Raw genomic sequence first — 12,182 nt, 5'->3', positions numbered from 1 at the left:
AACAAATAGATGCTATCTTACTAGATTTTTCTAAGGCTTTTGACAAAGTTCACCACCATAGTTTGCTTAAAAAAATAAAATATTTCGGCATTAATGGTCCACTGCATCAGTGGATTAAAGACTTTCTGATAGGGAGAGAACAAACTGTAATAATAAATGGCTCTAAATCAACACAGATAACAGTAAACTCAGGTGTACCTCAAGGAACAGTCTTGGGTCCACTACTATTTTTAATTTACATAAATGATTTACCAAATTGCATTACTTCAGGAACAAAAGTCAGATTATTTGCAGACGATTGTATAATATATAGAACAATAAAAACAACACAAGACACAGATATTTTACAAAGAGAATTAGATGAATTACACAAATGGGAATCAAATTGGAGCATGTCTTAAAATTTCCACCCAGAAAAATGTCAGTTGTTAAGAGTAACAAAAAAACTAAAACAAATTAATTCCACTTATCTTATTCATGGCAAACCAGTAACACAGACTAAAAACGCAAAATACCTAGGTGTTATAATAAATGAAAAACTGTCATGGAATCCACATATTGATGAAACTACAAAAAAATCAAACAAAGCATTAGGATTTATTAAAAGAAATTTCTATAAATCAAATAAGAACATAAAACTAAAATGTTATTTAACCTTGGTTAGGCCAATAATAGAATATGCATCCTCTGTTTGGGACCCCTCAACTCAAGAAAACATTAAGAAACTAGAACAGACACAAAATAGAGCAGTGCGATTCATAACAAACGAATATTCACATTTGACTAGAGTAACACCTTTAGTAAAATCACTAAATTTAGAAAGCCTTCAGGACAGAAGGCTCAAAAGTAAAGTAGCAATAATACATAAAACACTGAACCATAATCTTCAAATACAAAAACAAAATTTAATAAAATACTCTGAAAGACACAAAGATAAAGGCACATTCCTCGTCCCATATGCTAGGACAAATTTGTACAAATACTCCTTCTTCCCTAGTGCTATTAGAGCATGGAATGGTTTGCCTGAGCTAGCCAGGAAAACCAGTGACTTGGCAGAATTTAAGTCATTGGTTAATATGCATGACTAAATGCATGACGCGTAGGACGTAATCATCTTCTTTTTTGAAGTAACGTCTGTATTATATAAGATAAGAAGATAAGATACGCCTTTACGTCTTTTGTGCCTGTCCGCTAAAAGGGATTTTCTTTGGTCCTTACATGCGTGTCGCGCGGCTTTCGTGAGAGCTCTGTCTCTTTGCTCTCTGCTGCCAGCTACTTTCTTCTATGCCAATGTGGGCAAAATGGCGCCGGGGGGGGAGCACCTCTGTTACGCCATCGCTAAAAATCCTTTATTGTTTGATATAGCCTAGATATATTTTGATGCTGTCATAAGCCATTTCGTCTATTAGATGATGACTGTAGAGTATGTGTACTGGTATAGGCCTACTGTAGGCCTATTCAAAGCATTTCTCGAGTATACATCTTAGGGTGAAAGTGCGTGATCAGTTGTGGATCTTTTAGCTCTGAAACCACAATGGTAGTCACCTAGGATTTTTTCTGCACACTTTCCAAGTCTCTTATTAATAAACTTAGTTAATATTTTGTATGTTGCATTCAATAGAGAGATTCTTCTGTAATTACAACACTTCAGTTTGGATCCTCAGTCATACGGAATAAGTATACAATCCTGTACTGTACTGTTCACACAGATCTCAAGCAAGAACCATATTAGAGCAAAGGCATCTTCAATGGACGCGTTCGAGGAACTCTTTTCTTGTACTCCTATGTTGTCTACTTGGTCCAAATTAAGTAATATGTCTTTGTCTCCTGGAGCTGAGAATGCTGATGCAAAGTATTTGTTTAGTATGTTAGCTTTAGTTTTATTATTATTATGTATTATGTTATCTTCTCCTTTTAATGGTGTTGTTTCCATTTTCTTAGACTTAATGTATGACCATAGGTTTTTGTTGTTATCTTTAGATATTACATTGTTTATGTATTCACTCTGCAGCTGTGTGCTTACTTTTTGGATAGGTGTTTAATTTTTATATACTTTTTATAAACTATTACAGCCTTAGATTCTTTAAATTTTCTATATAGGTTTTCCTTCTGTTTACAAAGCATCAATATATTCTATCAATTGAGACACCAGTAACGTGTGCTTCGATAACAGCAGCAATGATTTGACTTTTTTCTTACTTATCCCTGTGTACCCCCTGGGGAGCATAGGACAGCAACCACATCTTTCCACTGAAATCTGTTCTGAGCAGCGATAACAGCAGCAATGACTTGACTTTATTTCTTGACTTATTCCTGTGTACTCCCTGGGGAGCATAGGACAGCAACCACATCTTTCCACCAAAATCTGTTCTAAGCAGCAATTTTGATGTTTTTATTTATAGAATTATTACACCTTGAAAGATTAATAACTTGTGTATGTTGAAAATAATTAGTACTTCATTTTATCTTAAGTACTCAGACTCGAGTCTTAGTTCTGATTATTCAAATCCAGAGGCCCAGCGTCACGGCCTCGACACATGTTAAGTGTCTCCCCTCATGTGACACTGACCAAACGTTGTTAAGCGGCGTGAGTATCCCGGGTGGGGAGTATCCCGGGTGAAGAGCCTCACCTCCCTCTTTTCTTTTTAGTGTTAGGTCTTTCTCATTGACCTTTTGATATAGTACCCCTTATTTATAGATTGTACTCTGTGATTCTTTTATTTATCTATTTCAAGTTGGTTATCATATGTATTATAATTGTGTGGTGTCAATCGATTTATAATTATTTTATAAAACTGTACGTCATTTACATTAAACTGTCTGAATGCTTGTCAAACATAATTTCTACTCAAACTGAAACCAACCATCCTGACATAAGTACATTGAAACGCCTACATAAAAGAAATGAACCCAATGTCATGTAAAAAGTTGTGGTGACATTTTTGGTGTCAGAAGTGAAATATGAAACAATAGCAAAACAATATCAAACATCTGAAGAAAACTATGTAACAGAGGTTATCAGAAATGCAGCAACATAAATGGCGTTGTTGTAAAGTGCAACAAAAGCAGAAAAGGAAATGAAATAATAGATTCCCTGAGTACAATCCATGATTAATGCATGCTATAAAAATTTTTGATTGAATACTAAAACTTGACTGTCTACACTAAACAACTGACTAGTTACAATGATGGTCACTCTGACTGCTAGAGTACTAAAACTTGACTACCACTTGACTACTGAATATTCTGACTTACATTCCAACACATTTTCAGTCTCTATTCACTGAATTGCTAGTTATATTGGGTTAACTAGATATACCACAAATAATAATAATAATAAGGCTTGTCTTCAAGTCAAAGATTAGTGAGGAGTGCAGTATTTCCCGTGGCTGTGCAGCCCCAGCTGTGACCTACATATTTTGCCACAACCAGGGCAAGCATACCCATTGTCCGCAGGTGGTCGATTTAGAATTTCTTTTCACCGTCTGCGTTTGTCCTCGGCAGCGGATTTTCCTTAAGTATCCAGCAGCCTTCGTGAGTGACCTCCAGCTGTCTTGTTCTGAGGCCGCATGCAACTAGGTGTTCTCTTCTTTGTCAGCCAAGGAAAGCTGGCCTTTGAAGCGTTTCCCTGGGACGCCTCTGTTACGTTGACCACCTTTTAGCTCACCAAAAAAGACTGCTTTTGGCATACGTTTGTCTCCCATACGGGATACGTGCCCTACCCAGCGTAACTGGTAGACATTGATTTTTATAGGCAGGCGGAGCAATTTGTTCCACCAAACTCTCGCCTGAAGACGTCCAAATGCGGTACTGGCCAGACGTTACGGGGCTGTCCGTTTATAGTGATCCTTGGGGCTGATTATGTATTATTGGATGACTTCTGGAACATGACTTCTGTTTTCCTGAGGTTTATAAATAGACTGAAATATGAGGTGACAATTTATAACATTTCTGGCTGAGGGTGAAATGTAAACATGGGTTAAGTAGTGGCACAACAAATCTCCATTTAGTTATTAATTTTTTGCAAACTTTATAATAGTAATAATAATTAGCATTGCTACTTATTTTAGTATCTTATGTAAACACTAGAATATAAAGATTACAAGATCAGTAGATATCCATCAAAATAAATTTTTGTAAAAAAAAAATAATAATAATTTTAAAACTTGAATCTGTTAATTGTTTCATTGATATAAATGTAAGTGGCCTAGTTCTAAATAAAAAGGGTATGAAGTGATTAGGGTCAACAAATCATTATCAGACACAGACTATATGATGAAAAACAATGTATATGTATTTGTATTTATTTAAACATGAATATAAATCAACAAGTTAAAAAAATAATATCACTAAAATCCCAAGGAATGTTTGAGCATAAAACAACAACAACAAACAAACATAAAACTTATTGCACAAAAAAAACAAAAAAATATACAGAATGCAATGCTGCCAACGCTAGAGAGATAGTAAAATATTTTTTTTTAGCTCTGATTAAATGTAACTTTTTATTCCTAGTTATAGATAAAGAATATCATCTCAACATTAGTTGATCTACGTCACAAAGAAAAATTTAATTAAAAAAAAATGGTTTGTAAAATGTTTTACATGTTTTGGATGTTCCTTCAAATTTGAAATAATTACATCCTAGCCCAACAATCCAGCAGAATGATGGGGAATGGCAACTGGCAGGGTTTTGAATACCGAACAAAAGTCCAGAGCACATATCTCATGACCAGGCAGCCATCCTAGATTCCAACAATACTTTTCATTTTATCATTCGTAAATCAAATTATTATATGCAGCAAAGAAAAGCATTTCATTTCAAAAGTAAGAGCATCACAAAGAAATACAGATTTGTAAATTTAAAAAAGTAAGATTCCAAGAATAATATCTAATATAATCTCCAAAGCCCAGCAGACTTTATTGCTTATTTATGTTAATAGATTATAATAGTGATATTTTGCGTGATGTTGGGTTAGAATTCAGAAGGGATTTTTGCATTAGGTCCAAACCCTATCCAACAAAAATATTGAAAAGTTTGAAAAAAGAATTTAAATACTTATATACATGTGATTCAAATAACTATTCACACTAACAATTTCTCAAATTGTGCATTCATGGATTTTGTTTAAAAGTATATAAACATTTCCAAAAGTGATGTAATTATGTGTAACACTCACTGAAAAGGAACATTTTTATCATAATAACTTCAGTGATATAATTATAAATAAAGGTCCCATGGTAGTATAGCAATATAGCCATATAGAATAACATAAATGGAGAGAAAGAAAACAGTGTTATAGAAATAAAATAAGCCTTTATTAGGCACTTCCACGGTGTCGAATGCAAACAAATCCAAATGGAGGTAACACTGAATGAAACCAATAACACTAGCGAAAGGCCGAAAAATCAATCTAGGTAGTTGACTCTGGTGTTGAACATCAAACACGTTTAATAACCATGAAGGGAACCGTCAAATGTCATCTACTTCTAGCCGTTTATAAAATGCTTCTTACTGCTACATTGTTATGAAAGCGTCTTGTTTATGTCAACTCCTATTTCGTTCTTCTTTTTAAAAGATATATCACGTCATTGTTATGAAGTTAAAACTTCCCCCTACTTCCGAAACAAATAATTAATTCCTAATTGTACCATAACACCTTTCAATCTCACTCTCTTAGTTCTGTGAAGTGTTTACCCATTGTAAGAGATACCAGAACAAGTTATAAAAAAAAAGCATGTTTTGAGCACATAAAAGAAGAGACCATTCAAAATGTTGCTTCTAATACTCTTTGTTATACAAACATCTGGTATTTAAAGATCATCAAATTAGTTTCATTTATAATGACAACCATAAAATGTTAACATGTAATAACAAACTTTAACAAAAGGTATTTTTTAACTTCGACAATATCACAACATTACTTGATCAATAACATTTCTTTGCCTTTTTTTTTCTTCTTGCTGAAAATGACATCTTTGACCAGCATGGATTGAATGACTGGCATTTCCTTTTTTTTATGCATAAGATCATCTTTAGGGACATTAGATTCATAATACACTGCCACAAGATTGCTGACTTGAACAAGTGCTTTGATTAATGACATTTGACGTATTTCTCGTCTATTCAAAACTTTACACAAAGACTGGATAAACCAAGTACCTTCAGCTCTTCTCCAAGAGTAGTAGCCTGCAAAAAATATCAACATAATGGATGGGTAAATTAAATAAGTATTCTATGTGAAAAAGTATACACTTAAAGATTAATTACATCATGCTGATATAAAGGATTCCCACAGTAAGAGTTTAGAGCTAAGTATAATTTAAGTAGATAACAGAATGTATTTGCTAAAAAATAGCTCTACCATGGTAAATAACAACAACCAAATTGTTAACGATTTATTATTATCATTTACATATATAGTAACGGGTAAGTCAATTTGTGAAGGTACTTATTAGTAAAACATATGATTTGATTAGTTATCTGGAATTTGTTGTGCATTATCATTAGTTATGTGCCCTAGAATAAAGTGTCAACTGCTATGGCACTGTACACCAAGGAATGCAATAGTAGTTTATATTTGAAAAACAAGTTTATTTTGAAATATTTATATATATATATATATAATATTTTAAAAATATACCAAGTATAATTAATTTTCTTACCAGGGGGAGTTGCATACATCACAAGAAAATCTTTATGCAGTGGTGCAGGGTTTTCAATTGTAATTCTATTTAAAGGGGATTTTCTTTGAGATTTAGCATCAGTCTGGTCATACATTACATTATCCTTAACAGCATCAGATGATGAGGTGTCATCCATATCCTCCAGGCTACTAGAAGTCTGATCAGTAACATCAGCCATGTCTACATATGTTCTCTTTTTAACATTCTTTTTACTAGTTTTCTCTACATCAATGTTCACACCATCATCTACCTTTGAACCTCTGCATGCCTTAAAGAAAAATACAAGAATTTGGTCAGAGCACAACTCTAAAGTCAGGAAAAATAAAACATGACAATAAAGTGAAGCGTAATGGAGAATATTTATTGAAAGAATGATATGTACCCTAGATACCCTACATATTTATATTAGGTCAACATTTAGACACAAGGTGCTAAAAAAAATTCAGAAATATTCTAAAATAATCCCTTATCAAAGAACATATCTATACTATGCTGCTTGTAGATCTAGTGCTAAATTATGATTACTGTTTTTTTTAAGCTACTAATAAATTATCTTTTATGCTACTGACTAATTATTGCTCAAATTGTACAAGTAGGCTAGTATTAAATAAAAAAAAAATTTTATGGCACTAAAGAGATCTAGAGATCATTTGTGTCTTTAAGAATTTGTTTCACTGCCATATAATGCATGAAAAGAAAAGTAGTGAATCTAGAGTTCAAGCTAAAATATGTTGTTTAAAAAATCAATGTCATATGAACCGAACCTGAAAGAAAAACAGTCTAGGTTTTCCCTGTAGGTTAGGACAAGTCTGATCATTGAAGTACTCCAATACTTTCTTTGTAGCCACAGCTTTCCCATCTACCCCCACCACAACATCTTCATGTACAATAGTCTCTTGGTGTGGCTCTGTAAAAACTTTCACAATCTGATGTCCATGTGACAATATGATACAAACAAAACAATCTGCTAGACTGTGATTGTAATCTCTGGAAACTGTAGTAAAAAAAATATTTTTTTTTTGAGGTAAATATAGAATATACAATATATTAAAAACATTTCCTTTGAAATCAAATTCTATGAACCATACAGAATGATGTAATGTTAACAAGTTATCTGTTTAAAAGAGGAAGGGTGATTAAAAAGACCTTTTTATGTTGTTGTTGTTTATATAGCCAACATTAGTGCAAGCCAAAAAGGGTAGATATATACATGTTCTCCTGATTTGGGACATAGGGCTTAAGAAGGGTAACAGACCTAAACAACATGAAAGCACATAATATCATATGTATTTGCAAGGAGAAAAAAATGTAATTTAAAAACTAATTTAGAAAACTATGTATTGGCTTACTACATATTTAAATAATTCATGTTCTGTTGAAATTGTGAACAAAATCTTTAGGGCCTATTACTAATAATTACAATTTGTAACAACACAATAAGACATTAAAAATAATAAACATAAACGTTAAAAAATAAATGTAAACCTGAGTGAAGTACTTTTAACATCTTCAAAGCAGTTAAGTTTTCTTGTAGGAAAACATGAAATCCTAAATGTTTAAATGTCTTTACAAGTGATTTAGCATCTTCTGAAGAGCCAGGCCGGTCAGAGTAAACTTTTTTTTGATCTTTGAATAGCTCATTGTTGATTATCAGTGCCAACCCTCTGTGACAATGATCAAAGCTGTATTTGTCATTGTCTGAATCTCCTGCACAAGTCACATTTGTTGCCAAATTTTCATTTTTTGGATTCAAATCCTGTGACATACTTCCTGAAACATCCATTGTTTCATACTTGGGGGATGAGCTGAAATTTTGTTCATGTTTAAATTTAATATGTAAAACAGTACATGTAACTAGCAATAAAAATTGTCATATGCAAATAATATTTTTTTTGTTAGATATTTTTCCCTAATCTTAATAAATATCTTTGTAATACATGTAAGTAACAATATATAATAAAACAAATTATTATGATCTCTTTTCAAGATCCTTACCCAAAGAAATATTTGATCTTTTGAAACTTTTCCTTCAAAGACTTTATAAAGCCATCAATATCTTTAAAAAAAAAAGAAGGAAAAAGCTTTTAAACTTTTAGTGGCTAAAATTGTTCATTGTTCTGTAAGAATTATGTAGCAGCTAAAGAAAACTCCTTGTGTGCTAGTTCTATCTGTCTTGTTCAATTATCCAAAAACTAAGTCACTAATGGCAATCAGATTTTATGTCTTAATGGTGTTTAAAATAAGTGCAACAACATATTATGGTCTTCCTAAAGTAAATCAGTTTTTAAGTAATGTTTAAACATACATATGAATTTATTTTCAAACAAGACTTTTAAAAAAAGTATTTATTGTAGCACATGTTATTATCATGAAAATATAAAATCATAAATCTGATTTCATTGTCATTTTTTGTACATGAAATTTAAATCCATTAAGATAAAAATCATAACCATAATAATTATGATTCTTCTGACCAAATTTGTATTTTATATTATACCTTTTTTTTTAATAACATCAGTGCTCCATTGCCTACACCCAAATATTCTTTGTCCCCTTGTGTTGTTGTTTTTTGTTTTTTTTTGGGGGGGGGGGGGGTAAAATGTTTGTGAGCTACTATTGTTTTTTATATAAAATTGTAAAAACCTATTTTGTTTTTCTGAATTCCAACCAAAATAAAAAGGTTGTTGAAAGATGAAATTTTAAACTTTCACTTATAAACAATCTGAACTTTAATCTTCTTTTTATTTTCATGTTTATCATTAAGGAGAAAATATATTAAAGAAAGTATGTTTTATTTTTCATTTGATATTTTTATTGCTCGTTTTGTGTTGTTGTGCTTTGCATAGTATTTCAACTTGAGTATTAGAATATCATTATATGATATAGGATTCAAAGTTCACTATTTTGTCCATAATGTGAAGAAGGGAATGTAACAAATTAATACACCAAGGTAAAGATGTCAAGGACCACAACTCATACCAGGAATTAAACACTCTGATTGCTTGAACACTAATAATTTAATTATATTTGCCCACATAATAAACAATATGAATTAAAATAGATATAAATAGATATGGATATATTTTGAACTAACTTACCATCATCTGTGCTGCTAAACGTTGTTGGTAAGTTATCATCCAATACAAAGCCCTCATCATTTTCTTCATCAGAAGAACAATTAGACATATCTTCCATTCTAAATTATAAAATATTTTTAAAATGTAGACCTACAATATAATGACATTATAGAATTATAGAACTAGTTTTTGACTTAATCTTGTATCTATGTTCTTTTTTGTTTAGGGGAGAGAAAAGTAGAGGTGGATTTTTAAATGTTAGAGATATGATGATATTTTATATCTCATTGTATAAGCCAAAATAAGCATTGAAAAAGGAAAATATGTTTAATATTTAGTTTAATATGCCTAAAAGCCAGCTGTGATTGGACTCATAATGACGTTTTACTGATGATGTCCGACAAACAACACTTTCCAAACACATGGAACATAAGGCCTTGTTTTCTCTGTGAATCCTTCCATATCTTTCAGTCCACCACCCTTGAAAAGGTCTGCCACTTCCTTCTTCTTCATTAAGTTTTCTTTTTTTATTTTTGAGAATGACATGTTATGGTAATTATTCTGATAAAAATTTATTGATGGCAACGCTAGCAATCGACGTAAGACCGACACATTTTCAGTATCAACAAAATGGGGAAAGCTAAGGAAATCTCGTTCAAATACGAGATTTGTCTTGAAAAAAAAGTATTATGCCCTATGCTCCCCAAATGAAACACAGTCATATGAAAAAATTATATGGAATATAATCCACTAGCGCTTCTTCCATATTATTTACAGTTCTCTGAAATAATTGAACATTATTAATTATGGTAATTTGAGATATCCGTGATTTTTCAAAAAAACACATTTCTTAATATCATCGTCGTCGCGTGCCACACAAAATCATTTCACGTGCTACCTTGGGCACGCGTCCATAGGTTCGCCAGCCCTGTCCTAGGTCAACCAAAGTGCAAGCATCAAGGCTGGTTTGATGACAAAAGTAGACAGTATCATCCATGCCAATGAAAGAGCTACTGAAATATAAGCAAAACTGCTACAAGTACAAGACTATAAGGTATATGATATATCATTATCACTGCAGGTATATCACTTCAGCTCCAACCATAACTGCCAATCAGGCATAAGCCATAATAAGCAGCACTGAAGACTGAAATCATTGCCTGCCTGGATTGGCCTGGACCAAGCCTTAACTAATCATATATATATATAATTCGTCCATCGTGGTTCGATGATGACCACTTTGTCATCCAGGGGGCTGAGGGTTTTGCACTGGGGTTTTATGCCTCCTGATGTGGCTGGAGAGACCTATGTGAGCCCGGAATGTTCGACCGCACACTGGACAGGTTATTCCAGCTGGAGCTAGTGTCGTTTGTCTTGCTTTTCTTTTCTGGCGTTTTTCTTCTGCCAGCATTGTTCTTTTTTCCTCAGCAACCTGTGCGCCAGTTTTCACATCGCTACGCCATGATGCTCTGTCATGTGCCTCTGTCTCCCAGGTGCCTGGGTCTATGCTGAACGCCTTCAGAGAAGCTTTGAGGGTGTCCCTAAAGCGCTTTCTTTGACCACCTTGCGAGTGCTTTCCTAATCATAACTAATCACTCACTTGCTGATTGTCCCCAGCTTAATGAAGTAGATCTAGACTGATTCTAGACCTATATTTAATATTATAGTATATTATATTTAATTATACTATGGCCAGTAATCATGAATATGTAATGCCATAACAGATAAGATATGATCTATCAGTATCATCTAACTAGTGACTAGTCTAGTACTCTGTCTCTAGACACTATAGTATAGTCATAGTAGTAGTAGTAGTCTGTCTAGTCTAGTCAAGACACAAATTAGACTAATTAGTGACTTGTCAAGTGGAAAGACACCAGGATTAGACACCTTCTCTGCAGTTGGCAGTTCAGAACTTACAGCTTAACTTACAGAGATCTAGTCTAGTCTCAGTCTAGAAAATAGTTGTGCCTGTCGACAATGGTTGATCTAGATCTAAGAGGAGTAAATCTTATTTGTCTTATTTTATCTCATCTACTGATCAAGAGTAGCGTATATAGATCTATATATATAGTCAATGTTGGATCTATATTTAGATCTGGTAGTAACGGAAATTTAGTTTGAGCTATAAATAATATCTGTAATAATTTTTTTTCTTTATTAATCAAAAATTAGTTTTCGCATTATTTAGATCTATATATATATATATATATATATTTTATTGTTTACGACCTGCTTACTGTCACTGTCAGGCCGGGTCAGACAGATCATACGGGGCATTCGGTCAAATGGTAGTAAATCGTATAATAGCAGGGGTGGACTGACTATTTGTTATTTGGGGCAAATGCCCGGTGGGCCTGCAGCTATATATCTGCTTGTAGGATATAATCTTTTTTTTTTTTTTTTTTTTTTTTTTTT

The 12,182-nt window shown here is 32.8% G+C and overlaps 1 protein-coding gene across 2 annotated transcripts; it reads right to left on the bottom strand.

Moving 5' to 3' along the window:
- Positions 1-4,273: 4,273 nt before the first annotated feature.
- On the bottom strand, positions 4,274-11,789 carry LOC106077776 (caspase-3-like). Of its 2 annotated transcripts, none has more exons than XM_056020901.1 (7): positions 11,685-11,789; positions 9,786-9,883; positions 8,683-8,743; positions 8,173-8,492; positions 7,452-7,681; positions 6,667-6,955; positions 4,274-6,190 (listed from the first exon to the last, which is right to left on the bottom strand). In XM_056020901.1, the coding sequence occupies exons 2-7, from the start codon at positions 9,880-9,882 to the stop codon at positions 5,922-5,924; spliced, it is 1,266 nt and encodes a 421-aa protein (XP_055876876.1). In that variant the 5' UTR covers position 9,883; positions 11,685-11,789; the 3' UTR covers positions 4,274-5,921. The 2 variants fall into 2 exon arrangements, with proteins under 2 accessions (XP_055876876.1, XP_055876875.1); XM_056020900.1 differs by having other exon boundaries at positions 11,697-11,789.
- Positions 11,790-12,182: the final 393 nt, after the last annotated feature.

The sequence above is a fragment of the Biomphalaria glabrata genome, chromosome 2 (genome assembly GCF_947242115.1).
Source record: "Biomphalaria glabrata chromosome 2, xgBioGlab47.1, whole genome shotgun sequence".
Taxonomy (NCBI): domain Eukaryota; kingdom Metazoa; phylum Mollusca; class Gastropoda; family Planorbidae; genus Biomphalaria; species Biomphalaria glabrata.
This window is presented reverse-complemented; position numbering and strand designations above follow the sequence as displayed.